General features: G+C 42.1%; 2 protein-coding genes across 2 annotated transcripts in view; one reads left to right on the forward strand and one right to left on the reverse strand.

The window, feature by feature from the left end:
* arfgef2 (ARF guanine nucleotide exchange factor 2) overlaps positions 1-14,050 on the reverse strand; it is a 40,832-nt gene extending 26,782 nt beyond the window's left edge. Inside the window, exons 1-9 of the mRNA XM_088937661.1 lie at positions 13,780-14,050; positions 9,254-9,284; positions 8,457-8,580; positions 7,824-7,970; positions 6,959-7,138; positions 4,936-5,200; positions 4,263-4,349; positions 2,940-3,079; positions 845-975 (exon numbers count right to left, since the gene is read on the reverse strand). Of these exons, the coding sequence (XP_088793787.1) occupies positions 845-975; positions 2,940-3,079; positions 4,263-4,349; positions 4,936-5,200; positions 6,959-7,138; positions 7,824-7,970; positions 8,457-8,580; positions 9,254-9,284; positions 13,780-13,912 (1,238 nt within the window). The 5' untranslated portion in view covers positions 13,913-14,050. The remainder of the gene's footprint in view (positions 1-844; positions 976-2,939; positions 3,080-4,262; positions 4,350-4,935; positions 5,201-6,958; positions 7,139-7,823; positions 7,971-8,456; positions 8,581-9,253; positions 9,285-13,779) is intronic.
* Positions 14,051-17,748: 3,698 nt separating this feature from the next.
* The window catches only part of pard6b (par-6 partitioning defective 6 homolog beta (C. elegans)), a 40,905-nt gene continuing 33,008 nt past the window's right edge, over positions 17,749-25,645 (forward strand). Inside the window, exon 1 of the mRNA XM_088937615.1 lies at positions 17,749-18,082. Coding sequence (XP_088793741.1) covers positions 18,020-18,082 — 63 coding nt within the window. The 5' untranslated portion in view covers positions 17,749-18,019. The remainder of the gene's footprint in view (positions 18,083-25,645) is intronic.

Here is a 25,645-nt window from a genome sequence, read left to right on the forward strand (position 1 = left end):
AGTAAATGACCCTTTTTACTGAACTTCTCGCTTAAGCAAAACTTCTTAAAACTGTTTTCAGATCACTAAAAAAAACAAACTGAATTAAAAGGTTGGGAATTCAAAAGAAAGAAAATCCACATATTCGATCTCCCCTTCATCCATCAATTACAATGAAAATATTGTATAAAAATCTCACATATCACTCGCAGTTTACACACATAATGACTCAAGATTAAAAATTCTTCTTACATACAGTACTTCATCAAATTTTAATGACCTCAAATTTTCCTTCACTCTGGGTGGCCCTCGTTCTAACTTATCCTTCTAGCTTAAAAAATGAGCGATAGAGCACCAAAGCCTGTCAAGCAAGAATTTAGAAAAACAGCCCATCATTATTAAGTTTAAGATCCTCAATAATTTGTTTTGGTTATTGAGTTACCCAGTCCTCTCACTGGTGATGTTTAATAACCGGTCTTACAAAAACAAAAGTTAACTCCAAACTGTCACATTCAACTTCCAGAAACTAAAAAGGAATTTAAAATATACTTTTAACTAACTCGCTAATCCAGTCAAAAAGTTTTTTTTGCAAGGTGGAATAGCGAACAGGATAAACCATAATGACACTGAATCAACATTAAAATATATGTGGTTGGTAAAGTTTTATGTGAAACATTTTGCATTCTTTAAAAAAAACAGGATTTATAACACGACAGGTCCTGTCTGTATTTTTATGTCAATGGTTTGCTTTCCTTCTGTGTTAGTGTAAACATCTTTCAGAGACAGCCTCAGTAAAAACCCTGGAGAATAAAGGAGGAAAGGATCTGATCCTATCCATGTAGAGACAACTGTTCTTCAATCCTACTTCGGGTCCGGAGGTCCGTCAGCCAGCGGCTTCATGGAGAGCTTGCAGAGAGATCGGAAGACGAGGAAGGCATCTTTCTGCAGGATGTGGGAGAATCTGGCTGTAGGAGGGCCGTGCGCTGCATCCGTGTCCTAGGAAAAGATATGCAAAACACTGCATTGCCAGATTGCACCAGACAGCTGGAAGCATGTATGGGATCCAACTCGCCTGCTCTGGATTCTTTCCTAGGAGCCCAGTTTCCGCGATGGTGGCCAAACAGCAAGAAGGAGGACAATACAATGTGATCGCAAAACACACAGCACAGAGGAAGAACAACCAAAATTCACTACCAAGCTGACAATCTGGACCGGTAGTCCACAAGTGAGTACGCGGTGTGAGGATAAAGCAATGTATTTAACCAATTGCATCTCCCCACATGAGATCCAGACCCAGGCCTGTTCTTCATCATAGTCTGATTCACCATGCGGTTCATTAGTCCAGCTACAACACTGTGCCATCTCCCTATACTTCCTCTTGAGTTACATTGCTGGGCTCATTGTGTCTTCCCTTAGCTCCTTTTTATTGATCTCTAATGAAATGGGCACCTACAGGCTTCACGACAGCTCCTTATCTTAACACCTTCCAATGTCCTCTCTAAGCTCTGTTGTCTGGGCTTCCTCTGTCTCTGCATTGTGGCATGCAAACTGCTAGCAACAGCAGTGCAGCTACTTGATGCCATGGGGTCTTTGTATTATTCTGCTGCATTCCCATTAATTCAGCACTGTATGTTATAGTCCTTCATCATATTAAGATGGAAGCTTCACATTGGCGGTGGTGGAGGGGAGTCCCCATTACCTGTAAACATTTGAGTGGAGTGTCCAGAAAAGCGCTATATAAGTGTAAGCAATTATTATTATTTCACAATGCTCTCTCTGGCTTTGTGTTTTTGTTTCTCTCTACAATATGATACATTAGGGTGATCCTGCAATGTGGGTAGCGCTCTCTGCTTCATTTTTGCACCACAAACATTGTGAGTTTATAGAAGTCATGTATAAAATGAATTCAGTCAAATGAATGAAATCCTTTAAAATTATATCCTATAACATATAAATCACAGAGAGCATCTCTTCATAAAAGCAGCAGTCAGCATTAATGTAACTCAATCCTGTATATTAGAGTTACATTATGTTAGAGTGATGTACAGTATGTTAGACTGATGTTCAATGGTTATTAGGTTGACTTTTATTCAACAGAAAAGTCCGAAAAAAACTGACTGCACTGGACCAGCGGTCATAACACCAAAACCTTGTTGGATGAAAAGAACATTTTGCTTTTTTGTTAAAATAAAGTTGTGCACTTTCAAGCCCACTTTCAAGTTTTCTTCCACAGTCCAAACACATACCGGGAGGTTAATTGGCTTCGGGGAAAACTGGCCCCGGTATGTGTGTGTCTGTGTGTGCCCTGCATTGTGCCTGCTGCCTGCCAGGACAGGCTCTGGCTCCCCAGTGAATTGAATGAAGCAGTTGATTATCTCTTTATCTTTATTACACAGTTAATTCAGTGCCTTTCGAAAGATGATTTGTTAAATGATATGCATATTTCTTGCAGCTTGCATGCATCATTAAGTGCAGAAAACCAGAAACATGTTTTTAAACAGTGCTGTGGGCACGTTGCCAGGAGGCTGAGTTCTCATCTTTCTTAAGGCATTGAGCTGTTAAGCCTTGGACCAACACTGAATATAACCTGAAAGACCTGGAGGTACCATACCCCTGGCATCCATGCCCTCCACTCATTAAAAACATTCTGAGTTTTGCTAGTGCAAACACAAGAATTAATTAGACAAGTGACCTCATTCCTTCAGAGGTTATTTAAAGGAAATACTTTCAAGGTTGAAGAGTTGTCCACCACAACGAGCTCATTAACAGATGACAACTGTACCCTTTCAGATGTGCCGGCTGATGCGTTTTCCACCAATCCTTCCCCTTTAACTTCAGAGCATGGAAATCGGCTAACATCTACTGACAAATCCATCCTTTTCAAAGTACAAAAGAACAAGAAGTGCATGCCAGGCATAGAAAGATGGCGCCGACGACACCAGGAGCTAAGGATGCCATACCAAAATGTCAGTAGAGGAGACTGACGCCCGGTCGTCGACAATGCCATTAGTTTGTGCAGTTTCTGTTCTTTCGGAAGGAGGTGTAAGGTCCTTGCTTTCTGGGACCTGCTTCTCACTGTCACCCAATGGCTCTTCGGCATCTGTAAAGTATAGAACCAGGAGTGCAATTCAAGTACAATTCCCCTTCTTGGCATTTGTTTCTAGCTAGTCTAAGGCTTAGTAATGATTTATTCCACCTACCTCCATACCTAACGAGTACAATGAGTTGAATTTCTTCAATGCAGGATATACGAGATGTCTTTTGCAGTTTTGTTGAATACAATGTAAAAATTATAGATGCTGATAGATTCGGACCTGGATTGCAGATTTTTCTGTACATCATTAGCATTAAGAAAGTGCAATTAAACTGTCTCTTAAAAGAAACTGAAAATGAAGGTAACCAATCTGTCCTACAACTGCCAGTTTCTTTTACCTGGCAGGAAAAATCACCTTCCTTTGGCAAGTCAGAAATTATAGCATACTACTATAGTTTAGGTTATTGCTAAAATTAATTTTTATTTTTTTATGGCTCATGAGTCTGCATTGAATACTGATTGTGAAGAGTAGCAATGTGACTTTATGATAATGTTCTGGAGTATAAAATTATTATACAACGGCCTAACATGCTCTGAATAGCAGTTGTGGATATTTTTGCACCAGATTTCCCCCCAGTGTATTGCTTTAACAATACTGCTCGAGCATGAATGCCACGCAGAGAGAATATCAGGCAAACAAAATACTGTGTGGGTACTGAAGATGCCTTTTTGATAAATGAGATACCACCATCTGATCTGGTCAAGGTAGCAAGGTTATACTTCTGATGCTACCTTGCAGTCTGAGAGTCTCTATAACAAGTAACACACTCAAAACACAAACAATGCCATGTGCCAATTACAAAAAAACCCAAAATGGAGTAATATAGAGAGCAAACAGGATTAATGTTTTACATTTTACAGAACTCTGGCCTAAGGATTTGGAACAGCCAAGAGTACCATCCCCTCCATTTAAAGCAAGCAGGAGTACTCCTGGCTTGATCAAGAAGAATCACAGGCATAATTAGGAATTTGCTGAAAACACACCCCTTATCTGACACCAGAAAACACTATATAGTGGAGACTTCTCAATGTATGGAACACATGATCAAGCCACACTGGGGAGTTATTTTTCATAGTTCTCCCAGAATAAATAACTATACCACTAAATTGACTCAATAAAATAATCAGCTCTGTCCTCATTCTAGCTTTTCCTTATTTTATTCTAGCTTTTCCTTATTTTCTTACTTACCTTTTCCAGGCACTGGATCGGATTGCTGCACCTCCCCTGCAGGCTCTGCGGCAGCATGTGGTTCTGTCTTAGGAACCTCAGGATTTTCTGGGAAGAACAAGATGAAGACGGAGTTCAGCTAGGAATAAATCCTAACCCTTGTGTACTGTCATAATAAATTATCAGGATTTAATCGCTAACAGGGCAAAGTGTGACACAGCTAAAGCGAGCTATATTCTAAACAATATCTAGTCCAATCCCTTTCAATTTGCTCCTTCGTAAAACCTAAACACAATCAGATCCTTAGTTGTTTAATCAGACCTGCTAATTATCATACAATTAAGGACCAGAAAAAAAGAAAATCCATATGAGCACTGTGCTGTTTACTACATTGATTAACCTGCTTAAGAGAAAATCGCTACTAAATCCAGTTCAATAAAATGGAAGAAAAAACATGAAAGTATGTTTCCACTTCTATGGGTAACCTGATTTAGGAAAACTGTAGAAACTGCTTCTCAGTCATGGAAAAAAGTAAAATTAAGCACAGCTGCTTGAGTATTTGTGAGTGCTAGGATCGTGCCCAGCAGGGTAAAAGGCTTATGAAACTGATCCCCAGTTTCCAAACACTTGCTGGAGTGGCTCTAAGGTTTAGGATCCAGCGCTGGAAGCTGTGGGCCGGTGATTATAGACATGCCTTGCGACGAATCAGAGGTCCTGTCCTGGGCATCGCCAGTCCCCGAGCTGTCTTCTACCGGCTCTCCGTTGAGATGCTCCGAGGATCCCCCTGCGGGCAGCTGGGCATCGGGCGCGGGCTCGCTCTGCGGCTCGGGAGGCTGCCGGTGCTCCGGGTGCATAGGGGCTTCGAGCCTGGGAGAGCCACCGGGAGCCGCAGGGACGGGCGACTGCCGTGCTTGGTGCTGCCAGTGTCTCGCCTTCTCCAGCTCACGGGCCTCCAGGGTCTGGCACAGGGGGAAAGGACAGGAGAACCGATGTGAGCAAGTGCGGGCCTTCTCTCAGCACCATTTCTATAACAACAATAATAATTCCTTACACTTATACAGCTCTTTTCTGGACACTCCAATCAAAGCACTTTACAGGAAATGGGGAATCCCACTACCACCACCAATGTGCAGCCCCACCTGGATGATGCGACGACATTTAGTATGCCAGTATGTTCACCACACATCAGCTATTAGTGAGGAGGAGAGTAGAGTGATGAAGCCACTTCATAGATGGGGATTATTAGGAGGCCATGATTGGTAAAGGCCAGGGGTGAATTTGGACAGGATGCCCTAGGAACCTTCACAAACCATTAAAACGAGCAGAGCATCAACAGTTGCATCAACAACTGTTACTGTAGGCTCACTTACAACTGGAGCTCAGCTTTACACCTCAGCCACAGACCTGAAGACAAGATATTTTAATAACTTAGATGCTCAATACCTTTAGTTACACCTCGAAAAGTCAAAGATAAAGTCAAGGCTTGTGCTGGCAATCTCATGGTAACAAGGCTCAGCCTTTCAAGAACAACTCAACTGCAGGGTCTCGTATGAAATATCTAACACAAGCATGTAAAATTTATCAAAGCACCTTCATGTTTAAAGTGCAACACTAGATGCATTTATGACTGCAGGGTTTTTTAGAAATTATTCCTCGTTGGCCAATACAGCTTCATGTACATGTTTCAGAATCTTTAAAATGAAATGTCATTGATCTCAAGGGTTACATAGCTTCTGCTGTTTCAAACATTTTTGAAAATATTAAAGATTCAATGCTTTTTTGTCAGCACTTAGCACACACTGCTTTCTGTTTGCACTGCAGCTTCATTTGAAAATCTCATTTAATTAGAACAAACATCTGCTTTTTAGGGATGCATCCCAATCCTTACAGAAAGAAAAATTAATCAACTTCCCTGTGCCGTGGAGAGTTAAGTGTTAACCAAGTCCATCGCATAATGTACTTCAGTATATAGTACATATGGTTAAAAGACATAAGAAACTCTCTCTCATATGATAATTAAGGTACTAATGCTCTGGCGTTAAGCCAGATGGCTAGACCAAATCAAATAAGCAAATTCGCAAATGTTAAATTTGCAGATGTCGAGACCCTTCTGTATTACATTATAGTAACAAGTATGCAACACAACCAAAACAACACTGAGTTAACCTTTCCTATACAAACCCGTGAGTCGAAAGCTTATGTTGTGCATAGTGTAAAAACACGCAATTATACTACACATAAGATATTGGTGAAAAGAATATTTTCTTAAATGTTGCACACTCCTTCCATCCATCCATTCTCCACCTGCTTGGCAAAGAAATGGGCACAAGGCAGGATAGAGAACATACGGGATGCCAGTCCATTGCAAGGCAGACAGACACAAACACATACACACTCACACCAGGGCCAGTTCTCCTGTTTCTGGATTGTGAAAGGAAACCCAGAAGCAACATATATGAACACGGGGAAGACATAGAAACTCCACACAGATAGCACCCCAAGAACTGAACCCTGGGCCCCAGCACTGCGCCAGTGTGCCACCCAGTGAACACACCCCTGTATGTGAAGGCTGCTTCAGGATCCTGGGACATGAAAAGTGCTTTACAAACGGCAAGGTATTACTGAGCCACAAGCTGCATAGTTTGTTTCTTGCAAAGCATGGGAAAGCAAGGTGCTCGACAGCAACGTGCCACATGGGCCTCAGCACGGTGACTCACTGCCTGGTTCTCCATCCGGGCGAAGATGACGTTGAGCATCTGGGTCAGCGTGGCCTTGGCCGTGGTCTGGTTGATGAGGTTTTTACTGGCCAGGTAGATGTTGTAGCACGTCCGCACGGTCAGCAAAATGGTCCCTTCGTGGATCTCGATGTGGGGAGACGTCACCGTGGTGAGAAGGGCCTGCAGAAGGAATAACACTCGCTACAAAACGTCCCGTTCGCGTGGGCATGAGGAGAAAAGACATTAATATTTGGGAATAATAATCCCACCTCCTGTAATATTTATTTATTAATCCAGTGTGTTTAAAAAGACTTTAACTGTGTATGAGACGGAAATATCTTTTGTACTGAGCACTATCTCAATGGCTCAGAAAGCACACTGATGACAATACCGAGACACTGTTTGTTGATGGACATGTTTAGTGGTCAAAACACCAGAAAGCTGCTAAATTATACTAAGGGTTGACAAAACACTCCAGAAATCAACATTTTAGCTCAGGAGAGGTAGAAATCAGGACAGACTAGATCCCCAATTTAGGATATCTGGGGAATTGTTTTTTTTTTGTTCATCAATCATATGTTAAATGAATATTATGTCATTTTAATGGATATTTATGGATACTGTACCATTACCATGAAACTCTCCCTCTCTCTTTTAATTAATGTATATTCCCATGTAAACAATGAAAAAGACGACTCATCGCACAATTCGCAAGCAGCCGTAGCAGCAAGTGTCCATGTGTGATGACACATTTTTTAGCTATTTGTTTTAAGATACTAGCAGTGTTAGAAAGAACATACTGTAAAGCAGTACAGGAGAAATTAACTCAGTATACAAGGACTCGTATTAAATGAAGCAGAAATACCTTAATTATCTGTAACTGGACCCCTTCATCTGTCTGTGGCCCTTGGAAGCAGTTACAGACAGTTTCCACAATCCGGTCTATGAGCCGTTTGCCCGGCGCCCCACTGTCAGGAGCATTGCCTGTTATGTGGCCATAAGCAATCAGCTTCTGTAGAGGGGGAGGAGGTGAGACAGAAGGTTTATAGCAGATTGTAAGAGAAAAAGATTTTTAAAAAACATGCATGAGTCTTTATAAGGAACTTTCCAATACGTGCTCCACACCACTGTGCTCAAGTCTCAGATCAGCAGGTAGCTCAGTTGATAGAATACTATAAAAGTCACATGCGACTGTATCATTATTAGTATCCCCAAGACCCCTGGGGGTCTCTCAGGGTCACTCAGCACTGTTATCAGAGAGGCTGACTGAGAAAGTAGGGTTAATGACTTATAAATGTTCAGTTGGGTGACAATGCAGTTGACAAGACCTGTATCACAACGAAACATCGTGCAATCAGAACGCAGACCCAAGCAAAAGATTGTCAACAAATGCAGGCAACTACAAGTTTCTTTTCTCAGATGGTCATAAGCCCTTTAGGTAGAGGAAATGACAGATGAAAACTACGTCAACTGATTTAGGAGAGAAGTTGGGCACTACCTGCAGGCAGTCCAGGGAGGTGCTGACCACACGTGGGGATTTCGATTGGCAGGCCAGCTCGAATGGCAGCACATACTTATCTGCTTCGATGTAGTTAGCTTTGGGTGGAACCACACTGCCATCCCTGAAGAGAACAGGGAAAAATGAAGTCCGAGCCCGCACTCTCACTTACGACACCAGGATGTTTCTTTTAAACTCCCAAGCCATTTTGAAGAGTTACACCTGGACAACTAAAATCCTTGGATAAAGGTGAATATACCACCCTTATCATCTTAAACAATGTGCCTTTGGGGCATCAAACCAGACACAATCTGATGGCAAATGCATTGAAAAAAACTAGGCAGTGAAATATATCAACCAGTCCATGGACACACAGAAGTACACGATGCTCTTTGATGCTCTCAAGGCCAGCACCGTGGTGTACCCACGACCACCATCTGGCACCTCCGGCCTGACACCAGTCTTAAACCAAGGTGTGGCTTTGTTGTGAAAAACAGTTCTGCCCCCAGGCACCTGGATGGCCAGTCAAGAGCATGGCTATAATGCACATAAAAATCTGAACACTTGTGGTCAGATCTGAAAGCTAGAGTGAGCATCAATAGACATTACAGAAATCCTTTCTGTAATGCATTCTACTAGAATTATATGCTCCAAAAAGCGTCTTAAAAAAGCACGCAACCTGCTTGCGGTTAACAACGGCTGGAAACAGAAAGGAAAGGGCCAGGGCACTGAAATCATTTCAAATCCAAGCGTATTTGGTTACAAAAATAGTATTTCAATGTCCAAAAATGACATACCTTTGTTTTTCCAGTTCTGTTTTGATTTCATCTGTAAAGAAAAAGGGGAGAATAAGCAATCTTGTCGCGTTTTCCACAGTGACAGAGCGCACAGAATCGAAAACTCGCGAAACAAGGCATCTGCTTTCAGGACACAAAAATCACGGGGATTCATTTCAATGTAATCAAATTGTTCTTCTTCCACAGAGAATGCTTTATTGATTGCTTCCTTGCTTTATTACTGCACTTGAAAATGATAAAAAAAAAGCTTTTCTTGAACCACAAAACGTGTCCCTGAACGACCTACACAGACACTGCTTGGAGGATTAAAAGCCTCGCTTTGTTGACCACAGTCAGCGTCACAAAGAGACTGGAATTAATCGTATTCAGTAAAGCAGTCTAATTTAAAATATATATATATATGGATTTAAATCCACATTGAATATCTTGCGCAAACAACTAACCAACAACCATTCTTTGCACAAAGGCAGTAGAGTACTGGAAATCTGACCCTTTGGTTCAATAACAAGAAGCACACTCACAACAGGGCCAATTTTCTGAGAAGCCAATTAACCCACCAGCAGCATGACTTTGGAGTGTGGGAGGAAACCCACACAAACATGAGAAAAACATACAAACGCCACACAGACAGCACCCTGGGAATCGAAACCAGTGCTCCACAGCCAGAAACTAACTACTGCAACACCATGCCACCCTCTTAGGTAAGATATTTAAAAAAAAACTAATTCAGGGTGACAAGTGAGTAAAGGAACTCTTCACATAATTGTATACAGTAACCTTTTTGATTCAGACCTGTAAGTTACACAAATAATGTATTTTTTTTACTTCCTGGATTCTGATAACACCCACATTAGAGCAATCTGCCAGCTCTCAGTCTTGAGATAAAAATCAGATTTGCTCCACTCATTTCTATAATAAATGAAATACTAATGGGAAATCATAACTGCGCTGTGCTGACAGACTTTTTATTGCCATGTCTTTCCCCATTGGACTTTACCTTTTCCTTTACTGACTTCTAGTATTACAGTTGGACTTAGTGTGTGTGGTGTGTTCTTTTATATTTGCTAAGGCCTGATTACTTATCTGAGCAACTGAGTATCAATCGTTTGATCTGGTCTGCAGAGCTTAAAGTCCGGCCCCCTCCCCTCCCCCAAGGCCTTCTGGGGGTTTTATAAAAATATTGCCGCATGTCTGCTTTCCATTGGAGAGGAAAAGTCCAAAATGTTGTTGAACTAAAACCATATCCTACATGTTTTCTTTCCAGAACGCGTTTGTTGCAACTAAATTCCCTCCCTTGATTCACCATACTTCAGTAATACTTCAGAAGGACTGAAATGGATGGCCGATTCATGACTCCTTCTTTATGTCTGATTGGACAAACATTTGGGAATAGACAGACTGCAGGTATCTCATTCAGTGGCAATAGAGCACATGCAGGGAAGGGCCCTGATGGCATTTTGCCTTGATACCATTCCTTCTGCCCATTTTTGTTCCTTTCTTTATCTACCGTCACAGGAAAAAAAAAACAATTTAATTTTCTGGAAGGTATTACTGTAAACCCAAGGCACTGGACGTTGGGACATTAGACTGAATAGCACACACTCGTGCTGTGAGGGAGTGAATTTTCTCCTTCCTCTGCTGAGAGCAGAAGACTATCAGGTGAACTGGAATAGTGCAAAAAGTGAACGACGCCAGCAAGCCACTTCCTACTTGTCCGAGAGCCACAGAGCAGCCAGAACAGACAAACTGGAAGGACTGGTTTGGTGCGAGGCTCTGTAAAGACAGTGCAACCATGTCACCCATAATCACCCATGGTCACCCGTCCCCACACCAATTTCACTGCTTATTTCCACCATGCTGTTCAAACAAGAGGACACACGGTGACCTTTTTATATAAGGGTACCACACACCTATTCAAGTTCAAGTTTATTTGTCATTCCAGCCATATACAAGTATACAGTGAAATGAAATACCGTTCCTCCTGGTCCACAGTGCAAATACAGGCAGGACAGACAGGACACCGACATTGTAGACAGGATACACCTAATGTAACCCACACCTCTCATGACCTGAGCATCATTGCAACACTCGTTGGCCATCCAGCCTGCACAGACGCTAGTAGCCAACTGATCTACACATCTCACCCAGCTGTTTGCTGAAAGAAGTCAGGGTATCGACATCAACCTCACAGCCAGACAGTGGAAACCCACAACCCTTTGCGTAAACAAGGATCTCCTGTTTTCAGTATTTAGCTCACTAGCAAGCCTGCTTTGCTATTGGCTGCTCAGTGGCCCAGCCCTGCTTTACTGGAGATAAATTACCAACTTGGTAGCAAGCAGTGAACCAACAGGGGATAAGAGAGGACTGACGTGTTGAGATATCAGACTATTAAGGTCTTAAATGGAAAAAGCAAGCACAAACTAAGAGCTAAATTAAACCTGCAGGAGAGAACAAAATCATCACTGCTTTCATCCAATGCACTTGAAATCTATTTTTACTTGACATCTGCTTTAAAATACAGAATGCTTAATTTATACTTTCATTTCTTTCCTTAAAATTCTTCCTTTTAGAATTCCATCTGCTGCCTCTACTCTTCAGGGTTTGATAATCCCCTCTTTTGCTTTCATCTGCGGGCCTGACCTGTTTATTAACCACAGCAGAATCTAAATTACCCAGGTAAATTTGAAAGAGTAACGTCAGAGTCAGAACCCCAAAGAACAAACCTTAATCTCATACATAACCTGTGCACTGAATCCTGAGGAGCACTCCTGAAGTATTTCAGTACATTTACACAATAGTTGTCTGGCTCTGTTAGCTTCTGTCTCTTAAAACATGAGCAGCTTCAATGAAGAATGAAGCAGGCTTCTATAGCAAAACCATGAAATGACCAACCATTCTTATACATGTTTAGCTCCTAGCCTGATTTCCAAAAATGGTTTTAATTTAGAATTATGATGCTTCTTTCCATTTTCCATTTAATTTTTCTTTGTGAGACAAAATCACTCTACATCAAGTACCAAAGAAAACTCTGCTTTCAAGCTACAATAATCTGGACAATTCACATTCAACTACTTTTTGCGTTTCTATCGGGAATCTATTCAGCGGTGATTCACGCAACAGCGGCTTTTGTTAATTTTCAGACTTCACACTTTGCAATGCTGACATCAAAAAATTAAATTTGAGCACGACAAGTCTCCATTGCAGCTTAATCGCCAATGTAATTTGGAGGCATCTAATGTGAGAACTGACATCAAGGTTTTAAGATCCGAAAGCTACACAAGTTCTAGTAAAGCAGTAAAGACGGGTGACCAGAAAACACGCAAGAATTCCAAGATCTTAGTAATACAAAAAGAATGAAGCAAAAACCATGCCTTAATATTTACAAACCACAATTCGCTCTCATTTTTAAGAAATATTACGCATCATATTTTAGAAATAGCTGCGAATCAACGGTTTATTTCCGCGTATTTTCACTGGGTTAAATGCCAGACACAAAAACTACACGATGTCTACTACAAACGTGTAGATGTAAACACAGATCAATGGGTAACAGCACGAAAGCTGTCGTCTGTTTTTTTTTCTTTTAATGTAATAACATATAAAAGATAAAATGTCCTGGGAAGGGAATACATGACGGTTAGCATCCGTGCTCGTGTGCAGATTGCTGGAGGAGGCGTGTAAAAGTCTCTCGGCACCGCAGAAGAAGCTCAAAGCTCAGCTGTCAATCACAGTACTGCCTCGTCTCACCTTTTGAGCGAGTACACCTGTACTGTGAGAGTCGGCCTCGCCTCCTACGGAGAAGGAAGTGGAGTCACTGATGTGAAACTGGAATTCCAAACACCTAAACTCTCGATACACCGCGTTCGAGGCCCCAGCGGATTAGTGCATTCAGTAGGTTGTGTTTACAGGAATGCACTGACTGCAACGTAATTTTCCGCCTACACGATTGTCATAAACACGCCATCCCTTCGGTTAATAATAGGAAGCGCCACGTTTCACCAGCGCCATAAAGAATTAATGAGTCCGATACAGTTCACGGCTGAAGAATCAGTTACCTGCCTGCTACCGGAGATCCAACAAATGAAATGGCCACTCGAGACACGGCGATTGCTGAATAACCAACCCAATTTTAACTCGTCATTTTATACGAGTCAACTAAACTCCTTAAATAATCTATTCGCTGTCAGTTTCGTTCAGGAGAGTTGTAAACTCTCGTTTTAGTAGAGTTTATTACAAGACACTAAGTGTAAGTATCGATGTAAACACGTTTTGATTTCAAGTCATAATCAAGCTTTCATCAGATGCTCATCTGAAAAGATTCCAGTCCTTTAAAACGAGTCTTCTTAAAATTGGATGCAGTTTAGCTACCCACAACCGGATAGGCCCTCGGCTTTTACCCCTTTCTTTAGCACACAGGATGCGCTCCCCATGTGAAAATCGTTATTAACACCTTCATTCAAGACCGGTTATGGCTCAGATGCATTATAAAAAAATAAAACAAACTCATAAACTTAATGGTTATTTACCTAGTGCTACCTGACAGGCTTTCCTTAGCTGACTGTGCTGAGCTCGCTTCACCTCCTTATCGGACAGGATTTTCTCTAAAGCCCGGGACAAAAACATGCTCTTGGTTTTGCTGCTTTCCTCCTTCTGTTGCATTGCTTTCCGTGCTTCAGATCGCCATTGCCAACGGAATCCCACGCTCCGAGACGGTTAAACGGCATGAATTAAAACTCCACAAGGAGAGTGGAGGTGTACGGAGCTGCTACCTCAGCACTGCGCCGCCATGTTGGCAACATCTCGTCACGTGACTCTCAGCTGCTTCCATTGACGTAGAGCGGCCGGGAGCTCCAGCTCAGTTAATGTGAATTTGCATGGGGTAGGTTACACGCTGCACTTCTGGGACCTTTTAGCAATATCTCCGTGTTGCCACTGAACTCCTTGTTATTTGCTTAAAGATTGCTCTCGGACTTAGAAGATAAACCTCTCTAAATGACGTTACTGTCACTGACGGGGACAATGTTAAGGAGTCTTGTGGTCAAGTGTAGTTCTGTCATTTAAAATGAGTACTTGTGGTTCAATAGTTTCCGTATCATTGAAACTATATAATTAAGATGTACTACAATTATGTGTTATTTATTAAAATTACGGGTCTGATGTGTGCGAGTGCAATACAGAAGTCGAGCACTTATTGTTCTGCATTTTGAATCCGACTCCTACGATATTATCGGGTTCGTTTGAAAATATCAGGAAAAGCGAATAAAGCTGTATGATTTATAAATGTAATCGGATACGTCATATCGCATATCGGACACAGGTACACTCCATTATCATGCACAAACTACATAGGAGTGCCATTTTCTAAACAAAATGTGATCACGACGGACGTCAGTGGAGCTGTGCATCATTGTCATCATGACGGAGAATTAAGTATTTTTCCTGGAAAATAGTGCTACTACAGTCTACACAACTACAACCAACGCCACAAGAACTGTCAAAGTCAAGAGTTTTCCTCTCTGCCTACGAATCACTGACTCGCGCACAAATATTAACCCCAATCTACATAAACGTTATGATCGAGAAGACATCAGACCCTCTATCCCGTTCGGTAATAAGAACCTTATTGATCCCATTACCTCATCCAGCTATTTCTTGAAAGGAGCCAATGTTGTGCCTTCACCTACACGCCAGGGCAGCTTGTTGCAAACTCCTACCACCCTTTGTGTAAAGAAGGGTCTCCTGTTCCTATCTTTACATGCACTTTCACTTAGGTTTCTACTTGTGGCATCCGGTTCGCGTTTCATTATTTCTTCTGAACAATTCCACTGAGCACCTTCACCTTTTAGGATTTCTAATACCTTGGTCAGATCACGTTTTTAGTCTTCTGGATGAGAAATTTCCATATTATAGCAGGACGTTAATAAAATGTATTATAGTAAAGCGAAACATTGTACTGTATTATTGTACAGTAAAATGTCTACAAATCTATAACCATTTATAGATTTCTACTAACCCGTGATTACGATAACGTTTAGCGTGTCAGTGCAGGACATTCGTTTAAACTCGAAATCTTTAGGCGATCTGGGGTTAATGAAGTTCCAAACGAAGAATCGGGATCACCAGCCTCGCCCATTTCCGTTCACCTCCGTGGAAATCTCCCGATTCGTGAACACCTCCTCTCTCTCCTTATAACCGGGCACTGCGTCCTCCGCCCCAGTATCACCCGAGAAGCGGCACCCCTGGCCTAACCCTCATAAAAATGGGAGGCTCTGGCATCCTCTCTCGTCCTTACTGCCAGGCTGAAGTCATCTCAGGCTCAACAGTTAAGACAATAAATCGATATAATTCAAATGACCTCTCTCCTCTGGATTAATTCGGGTTTGGTGTGACAAGGGATGGTAGTTGCAGATAAGATCCAGAGGATGGCGGTAAAATTAAACAGAAAGACAACCTAAGTAAATTTCTTTAGTTTTCGCGTCTTATTTCAAGTACTCGATCATTCCCAGATACTCCTAAATACTGCCACCAAGACGCGTGTCCCCTCGGTATTGAAAGAGAAGAAAACAGCAAGTCAACGGGGCGCTGTTTTGAACTCGGGTACTTGCACGATTTTTTGCAGGTATTGTGGTATTACTTCTTAGGAAAGCAGCCCCCCCCCCCCCCCCCAACATAATACAATATATACGATATATATATCTTTCCTACTGAAGTACTTCAAAGTACTAGCCTTCAAACGTTTGGCATGTCTGTGACCGTTTAATACTTACTCTTTTCCCAGCATTTTCTGGCATTAAGAGTAATAATGATGGGGCTTGCTCGGTGTACTTCTTTTCGTACCTACTGTAGGTTTTTCGTCCCGTGAATCTAATCAGCAGACGTCGTGGAACTGTGGAGTACTGGAAAATGGAAAAGGTTCTGTGTCTTACTGAGAACACTGGGCGGTACTCAGTTCTACAAGGGGCTTTGCAACTTTAGAAAGGAATCTGGCACTGGGACTAGAGACGTAAATACGGCATAAATAAGAAAGCTCATTTGGTCTGGGAAAGAATTTATAATGTGGCAATTTGATTCGGATACCCGTGGTCTTAAAAAGTACTGTCAAAGTCTATCCCGACTGAGTGAATCCAACAGATTAATAAAGAATCGCAGAAAATAGGGCACACATGTCATTCAGGCGCCAGGGAGAGTTATAGGACCCCCGGAACAAACACCCCGTAATATTTTTGAAGACATGGAAGCTATCTAATAATGAAATGGGCAGCAAGGCTTTTCATTTCTACTCTTCTCAACCTGCTCAATGTACTGGCTTTTTCTTTTACACATTAGTCATGACAACCCAAGCAGCGACCAAAATCAACACAATGCGGTGTGATGTGTGAAACCACATGTTGATTTTTATCGGGTGACACTGGGCTAAAAGAAAATGCTGCCTAATATCGCCCGAGGAGAGGAGAGTGACTATACAGGGACACAGACGAGTTACATGCAAGAATTTAAAATGGACAATTGACAATTTTACAGTAACGAGAGCCCCTCTTGCTTTCTTCTTGAAATAAAGCAACGTATATCGGCATAAATTAAACCTGCTTTGACTTGTGTTCACAAACTGTTACAGCATTTTGTCCTGGCAGATTTCCCACAGGCACGAAGTACTGAACCACTTCGGAAAATAACAGAAAATAAGAGCGTTGTATCTCACTTTACAGAGTGTGCACGATTGCTGCACAACATCAAAAGGGATACGTGGAAATTCCTGCATTCCTGTGATTTATATCATTACATATTTCCACACGTATATTGTTCCTTATATGTTTTCCCTTTAAATCAGATCTGGAGGGTATTTGCAAACATATTGATATTTATTTAATAAATATACATGTTAAAATACGGTATTTCAAAAACTATTCAAAAATATTTTCACAGATATTGTAAACGAGAGGGACGCAGCTGCTGAATTCGCACGACGCTTGTTTCCAAGAAATTGTTTACAGTTGTTGCTTGTTTCCACTGTTAAAAGGAAAATGTCAGAAGGAAGTAACAGCCAGTTGGGATATGTTGTGAAAATAATTTGCTTGTGTGCTGAAATAATAATAAACATCTTACTTTTAAAAAGTGAAATAGTTATTCAATGTTTTTTCAACTTTGAACGGACAACAAAATCCAGTAAAAGGGTGTCTGTTACAGCCGACCGTCCTCTTCTGCTGGAGTTTTAAAGCATCATGAGCTTTACAGAGGAATTTGCATGTACAGAACATCCATTTTTTTCCCTCATATTTGTGTTTCGACCCGGTGCGCGCAACTCACTTTGAGACGCGTGCGGGACAGCGCTCCCCGGAAAGGAACGAGTGCGCGCAAGGCGACCGCCGCCGACCTGAGAGGCCGAAGCGCGCCGCCTTGTGCCGACGGGAGCGCGCGTCGCCGAAACGAGGCTGCCCTGGAGCCGTTTCCTGGGTGCGGATTGCGTCACCGCCGAGGCGCTGCGAGTGTGCGTGTGAGAGAGAGAGAGAGTTTGAAAGCAGGTTGTTGTCAGGCGGAGGCGACCAGAGCGGGCTTGCAGGAGAGGGAGACGTTGCGAGAAAATACCGAAACTGGCACAAGACGCGTGTGTGTGCGTGGGGGTGGGCTGGTTACATTGCAATACCTGGATTACAGCGGACCCACTCTACCGCGGATACAAAAAAAAAAGAGGAGTGAGCCGGACCAGCGGGGGCAGCAGCCCTGGGGAGGGCGAGACTGACAAATAACAGGGTGTCCCGGCGAGAAAAGATGAATAAAAATCACCGAGTGCCGAGCAGCCGGACTCTGAGCGCCGTGGAGGTGAAGAGCAAGGTGCGTACGGCTCAACGGGCCACTCCAGACCTGCGGGTCGCGGCGTTCCCGGGTCGAACCGAGCCTGCCCGGGTTGCTTCCGTGGGTGACGGCGCACCTTCGGTCTCTTGTGTTAGGTATTTAAAAGTTGTCCCGGATCGCCGCTCCCAGTGGAGCAGGGCAGCGGGCCACTTCAGACCTGCGTGTTGCGGCATTCCTGGGTCGAACCGAGCCTGCCCGGGCTGTTTCCGTGGGTGACGGCCGTGGAGGGTGACCGGCCGGCGTGGTCGCGCAGGCTGGACTTGGCCGCACTGACCCTCTCTCGGGCTCGCAGCACCCGTAACTAACACAGCCGGCGACGGCAGCGGCGCTCAGTTTGCCTGCTGGTAATTAAAAGAACCTGATCGGGTCGTGTAAATCGACCTTCGACTTCCAGCAAAAAAACAACAACAACAACAAACCCAGTCGCCTTGGCTGGCAGCTGTGCTCTACGGGAATTAGAAGAGATGAGTGTCGCCCTGAAGGGTCTGTTGTAGTTGAAGCGTCGCCTAGTTTAAAGACACCCGATGCTTGATCATCGATAATGTCACCTGGCGCTGCGTTTTTACGATACTTTCAGCCAAAGGGCTTAGTTTTTAAAACGTTTCTTTTGCGGGGAACGCGGGGGAACTCGGATTTTCTGTTTTTTGAACTTGAGCGCTTTTGCACTCATTTGAGCCGATGCTGTCCTGCAGGTTTTAGGTCTCCGATGTATCTTTTAATTGGGGGGGGTCTCTTAGCCTGCTCTTAATCTACTTTCATTCTTAAATCGAGCAATATCGGACAAAGACGCACTTCACAGGACGTTTCCCAAACAGCTGTGAAACTTTGCACTATTAAACACCTCCCTCGACACGACACTTCTTAAAACTGTTGAAGAAACACTTTTTTTTATCGGGTTCTTTTTGTTTGTTTTTGCCACACGCAATGGAAAGGGAGTTCGGTAGCACTGTGTCACAGTTCAGATTAAATCGCTGTCCTGGCTGTATCGCGCAGTGCCGACACGGTGTGCGCTTTAAAGAACATGTTGCTACGGTTATTGTAGCTGTAAACTTGATGATCGCCACTCATACATGGCTGCGCCTTTGCGCGTACGGCGTGAGATGGAAACAGAATGTGAAAATGTAAAAGTGACAGAGTTTCACATTCTTTTTTTAAGGCTCGGTTTCTGAGCCATTAAAATAATATTTCTGTTTTAAACAGTCTTGAAAAGATAGCGGTGAATTTGTACGGGTACCTTGATTTATTGTGCTGAGGCATTTTAGGATTGGTGTCTTATCGCTGCATGTCACAAATATGCAGTAGGGCCATGTGAAACTAACTGCACATCATGCTCTCTTAAATGTTTTTTATTATCTTAAAGGATTTTAAACATACCTGTAACAGTGGTGTAGAATTCCTATTTTTATCCTGTCCCTCCTTGTGCCCAATTCCTAACTCAAATCTCAGTGCTTTCTCACAGCTAAATTATATTTATATATTTATAAGTCAAATTCATCTCCAGAATAGAAAGTTGGGCTTTATGATCAGCATGACTTGTTAAGTGAACTGTCGATATCTTTGGAAATACCACTGGTCTTTGATTCAGTGTTAGAATCCAGAGAAGTTAAGTGTTTAGATCTTATTTAAAAAATTAGTCTAAGGAGTTTCAAAGACTTAAAGCAATCCATCTCTTTAGACTAGTTTCACTTAACGACTCTAGTAGTACTGTGGTGGTACCTCAATTTATCGTGCTCACTTACGTTTTAAGATTGATGACCTATTATGCCTCAGCAAAAGCCAAAACACTAAAATGGGACCACATGAAATTTTCAAATTTAGATCAAACTGGACATCATGCTCTCTTGATTTAAGGGGTTTAAACACCTTCAACCTTTGACAATGAAATTGTCAAAAAGTGTAATAGAAGCCAGAAATGTCCTTTAATAAGAATGTTGTCTTGCTAGGGAGGGTCAGTTCTTTGCCCGGAAATTAACATCTGCATATTAGGTGTGTTGTTTTTTAAATTTATGAGAACAGTTATTACTTAGTTCAGCACATTGTAATGTGTTATTATTGGCAGAGAAAGTTCAATGAAAGTGTGACTCTAATCTTAACAGGAAAGCATTTATTTGCTCAGCAGAATTAAGGTTTTTGTCATGAACACACCCTGCCTGGCTTACCAGTCTATAAGCCCTCTCCATCTGAAGAGAGGGCTAATAACCAAATTATAGGTGAACAGTCTATTTGTTTTGCTCCTGACGGGTTCTTGTGTTTGTGCGTAGTTTATGCTTGGTATAGTCTGTAAGACTCCGAAATCTACTCGTTGAGGAGTGTTTGAAATGTAACCTGGAGGACGTCTGCAGAAGGGAAAAAAAAACCACTTGTTTTAGGATGGTTTTGATACATTGTCATCCCCACCTGTTTCTGTTCCTCATAAAGGGTTCACTTATTAGTGGCTGTTTAGTTAGCTGCAGTGCAGAAGCAAGGGAACTAAATGTCTAAAGAAGCAAGCCGATCAGTTAAAGAACTGTAGTACATTCCAAAGCTGAATTTCCGAATGCGACGAAAGTGTTGATAGGTGATGTACTGTAGTAATGCTGAAGTTGAGTTAGTGCATCAGTCTGTTCTTGGTTTGTATCAGTTGATCACTGTCAGTTCTCGAAACTGTGCATTGATTTAGTTTAAACCAAAATCAAATCATTTGTTTAAACCAAGTACTTCGTTTAAACAACTAACTTCCCATTGCATTGCAGTTTAACCCAGTGACTGTTTGATTTGAATTTGAGTGTGTCATACCGATGTATACAGTCTGCCAGTTTAATTGTTTTTGCCCTGCTGTGTTGTGCTCTAATCTAGTGCAGCACTTATTTTTTTGCCATCGTTCATCAATCTTTGTGGAAAGCAATTTGATGGCGATGCAACATTTGACATCACTGTAACTTTTACATACCTTTTGAATAAACTTGTAAAAGTGAGTCATCTTAGTTTGAAATCACTAAGTAGTGTTTTTGTGGAATCACATGTTTGCATAGTTTATTATGGAAAACATCCCTAATTTATTTCAGATGGCAGGCACCTAAATCATATGAAGTCCTAAGCTACAGTAGTGTCTGCAAAAATGAGCCATTCTGTCTTGGGGAAAAAAAGTTTGCTAAAAGGCGGTTGTCAAGGGGCATTTTGAAACTGGTTTCTGTTTAATATAGTATGATGATACTCTTCATTGTATTAATTTAACCTTTTCATAGTCTTTGCATAACCGTATATTTATCAGTGTTTATTTTTTCTTTAGTTGTTTTGTGTTTTTAATTGAGAATAACTTGTAATATATAGCAATATACAGTATGTAGTGAGAAATACATAAAGAAGCCAAGTTTAGACTTTGGTTTGACCTAATTTTGCCCATTTGATAAATGTCTTTACTAAACCCCATTAATGTTAGGTGAAGCTGTAATGTTGTTCTAAGCCATACAAAGCAATTTATGGTGTCAAGGAACCTTCTTTAGAAATTGATTTTTTTTTTTGTTCAACGTTTGCAGTTCGAGAACTGAATTTGCACTTAATGTTTGATCGATATGGATGGTTTTCTTTGCTTTTGTCATTATTGTCATCTTCGAGTCGGAGACAGAAGATCATTTTTGACAAAGTATAGAAAAAGCAATGAGAACGTCCTTGCACGAGTGTGGTTAAAGCTTTAAAGGACGGCGGTTGCCAGTTTGAATCAGGGTTGTGTCCGGAAGGTGCTCTAGTCTCAGGTCGACAGCACTGTGGAGCATCTGCATTGTCATCTGGCTTAGTCAGAACTGGCTTGGCCTTCCTTCTGATGTCACAGCTCTGCCCTTTCTGCTCTGGGCTTGTAGTGTGAGCAAGCTGCAGCTCATCTGCTGGGCATGTTTCAGAGGGTACGTGCCTGTTGTTTTCCACTCCTCCTGTAAGGTGTGGGTTATGTGTAGTGCTGGGATCAGAAACTGGTTCTCATTATGATATTGCGGACATAAAACATAAAAGCTGTGAAAGTACTTAGAATTAGTACTGGAAGTATCTGAATGATCTGTCCTTATAATGATGTATGTATGATTGATTTATATTAGAAGACATTTTCGTTTATGTCAGTATTCAGTGCGCAACTGGTTAAATGCCGTACTGTACCCTGGTGCCCAGGGTAGGCGGTGGTGATGTTCTTGGTCACAAAGGGGTCCATAATCGTTGGGAGTGCTTCAGATAGCACACTGCCTGAGTGAAGATATCTACTACAGAGTTTTTTGTTTTTTTTCTCTCTGCCATTCCCAGTTCAGCTTTGGTTTTTCTTGTGACCCACCTTCCATAAATCAACACTGCATCGGCAATGTAGCGTTGGACATCACTGCCATGTCAGCTGACCATTATGGTCACCATTTAACTGGCCATGTTATCACTTAACATGGTTAGAGCGTCTGTGATCATCAACCGTTTAACAGGACTCAGGTTTAATACATTTGAGTAATTACAATGCACGTCTTTAAGGCAGGTGTAGTTAATATTCTATTTTGTTTCTTTGCTAATTCTGCTTATTTGTTGTTTCACAGGAATAACTGGAATAAGTTCTTAGATACATTAAATAGATTGAAGGTGTTGGAGTAGGGAGCTGTGCCAGCATGCGTAGGCTGCAAAGGAACAGGTAAAGGTTCATTCTACGCTGAAAGGAAATGAAAAGAAGCACTATGTTTCAGCTGTGGAGCCTTCTATAAGCATGTGACTGCCAAAACATAGTATTTCTTTTTTTACCTTTAATCAGGATACACTCTAGACAGGATGCCCGTCCATCACAGGGCACACACAGACAGACTTGCACACACTCACACCAGAGCCAGTTTACTCAGAAACCAATTTACCCACCAGCAGCATGTCTTTGGACTGTGGGAGGAAACTGGAGCACCCAGAGCAAACCCATGTGAGCACAGGGAGAACATAGAGACTCCACGCACCCGGGACTTGAACCCGGGCCCCCAGCGCTATGAGGCAGTATTCCTAAGCACTGCTCCAGCCACCATACCACCAAGATTTAATTACACTATCTCATAAATTGTATTAAAATCAAATGAGACTGAACACCTTTATTTCATGAGGTACAAGCCGAATCTCCCCCAGAGCCTGGGAAAAAAAGGGGAGGGTTTGGTAAAACAGACTTTTCCTGACTGCATACTGAGGGAGTGGAGTGCAGATAAGTTTTAGTTTAGTGGAACTGACTGGCCGGGGGCGTATTTTAGTCACAGGAACGTGATCTCATTGCTGCTCTTGGTTGGGTTAAAGCAGCTCTTAAGTGTTTTCCTTTATTGTATATTTTAGTGGGAGAGGTGTGTTGACAGAGAGACTTGTGGTATAGGTACTAATACTTTCCTTTTGTTAGCAGGAAGATACAACCTGTTGAAGTATTACGTTGGGCAATGTGCATGTGAAGAGATAACTGAAGTGAAAATTACATGCAAAAAAAAAAACCTGATATCTTCTCTAGTCTGACGAAAAAGCATTTGACTTTACAACTGATGTTTTTAATAAAGGGTCCTACAACAATGGAAACAAAACAATCGCAAATCTTGGTAAACTGAGGATATTTTGGCATTGCAAATCCCATTTCTAAATGTTGTCTAAATAGAATGTTTTTTACAAAATATTTATAGAATGTTCACCAACCTTTCCTGTTGATGAATTGCATTTTAGTAACTAAACTGTAGTCTTAACCAAAGCTTGTAACATCCTCACCTAATGGTTAGTTAACGAATGTTTGGTTAGTTTTTTCCATCTGTAGAGCATTATGGTTCTTTTATGGTTCTATTAAATGTCTTATTTTCCCTTTCTGCTTCCCCAAACGGAAGACCACAGTGTTTATCTTTGTTCATTGTTTAACAGAATAACAGTGCTTAAAGATGACAATGCTAATACACAAAGAGCAAATGGTTGTTCATCTGAAGAATTAAAAAAAAATATCGGAAAGGTATTTCATCCATTGCTGTATGCATTGTTTCAGTGTGAAGTCATTCATTTAAGAAAATTTACACTGTTATGAACATGATTTCTACACAGCTTGTGAGAGATACGTTCTTTCTACATTTGGAGCATACAGTACTTGGAAACAAACGAATGATTCTTTTTAGAGCTGTGTAACATAGCACAAACAGTATGCTGACCGGTGCTGTTCTGTGAGTACAGGCTCAACAGCTTCTCCCACGAGAGGCTTATAGACTCCTCTTGCCTCTGTGCCCTGGCAGCAGGACTCTGAGCCGTCACCAGCTTCTCGGCTGGTAGAGAGTGCTTCAGGAGCGCTTTGTTCATTTTAAAGAATATTCTTCAGGCGCAGTATCGCAAAGCCAGTGTTGCACAGCAGAGCAATCTGAGTGGTAGTTTCAATCAGATTCAGATTTTTTTGGGGCTGTTTTCAGGTTGGGGAAATTCCATTGTGCTCGTCATTCAGATGAGGTGTTAGGAATAGAGCAGAAGAAGAACTTTTCATAATTCCAGGGACAGCTGCAAAATGGCGGTTGATGTTGATTAGTTTAAAACGTTAATTTAGGGGTAACGGTTCTTGCTGTTTCCTATTCTGTCATTATTTCCCAGCCTCGTCAGTATTATTGATTGATATATCTCGTGAGATATATACGTGGACTGTGCCAAGGGAGGTTTTTAGGCTTAGCCTTTGCAGCACCTGTAGTGTCGCCACCCATTCTTTTCTCCTGAAATGAATTCTGACAAGTGGGCCTTCTGCAAAGTACAGAATGTGAGCAAATCAAGGTATTTGCAGCTTTAATACTGGTTTAATTCTCGTGCCGGTTTGCAATTGAAGCACTTATTATCCAGTGTCTTCAGGTCTTATTTATACACCCAATTCTTCAGAAGCAAGAGGGTATTATAAAAACCACAAATGTGGAAATGTAGCACGCAGAAATATGTTTTCCAGGTCTAGAAAAGTGGGAGGGGTAGAAGAGTGGTAGCTGTTGCAGAAGGCTGTTGTTTGCAGCCCCTCTTTCATTTGTCCTTCCTGGGTTGTGTCATCTGTGTTGTGGAGACGCAAGTTTCAGAAAGTACCTTGTGTCTTTTGCTAATCCCTGACCGCATGAGGTCACAGTGATATTCAGCAAATCCTTTCTGTCTGCCCGTTTCTCTCCGCCTGCACATACTGTAGGCATACAATACCATTTATCCTTGCAACAAGCTGGGCCAGTCACATAAATGTGCTCGCTTTGTGCTGGAGACGGAAGTGTTCCTTGTGACTGTCTGTTCCTCTGAGTTATAGCTCCTGGAGCAGTGTGGGGTCCTGCCACTGAGAACCATTCTGCTGCTCCAGCCAAGCAGGGCTCCTGCCCCCTCTGCATCACAAATCTCACTGCAACAAAACGGCGCAATTTAGATCTAATTTGTTCCAGCTGTCATTCCTGCAGTAAGGGCTGCTCGCATCCCACACTGAGCTAACACGGGAAGACAAGGGAGCTCTTATCGCAAGGCAGATGGCTCCATTCAAGGGTTTGGTTATGTGCAGGTTTACTAGGACCTGGTTGCCTTGTACACACGCCTGCAGCTCCAGAATCGAGTGAT

This window comes from Atractosteus spatula, chromosome 19 (assembly GCF_055471065.1).
Source record: "Atractosteus spatula isolate fAtrSpa1 chromosome 19, fAtrSpa1.hap1, whole genome shotgun sequence".
NCBI classification, from domain to species: domain Eukaryota; kingdom Metazoa; phylum Chordata; class Actinopteri; order Semionotiformes; family Lepisosteidae; genus Atractosteus; species Atractosteus spatula.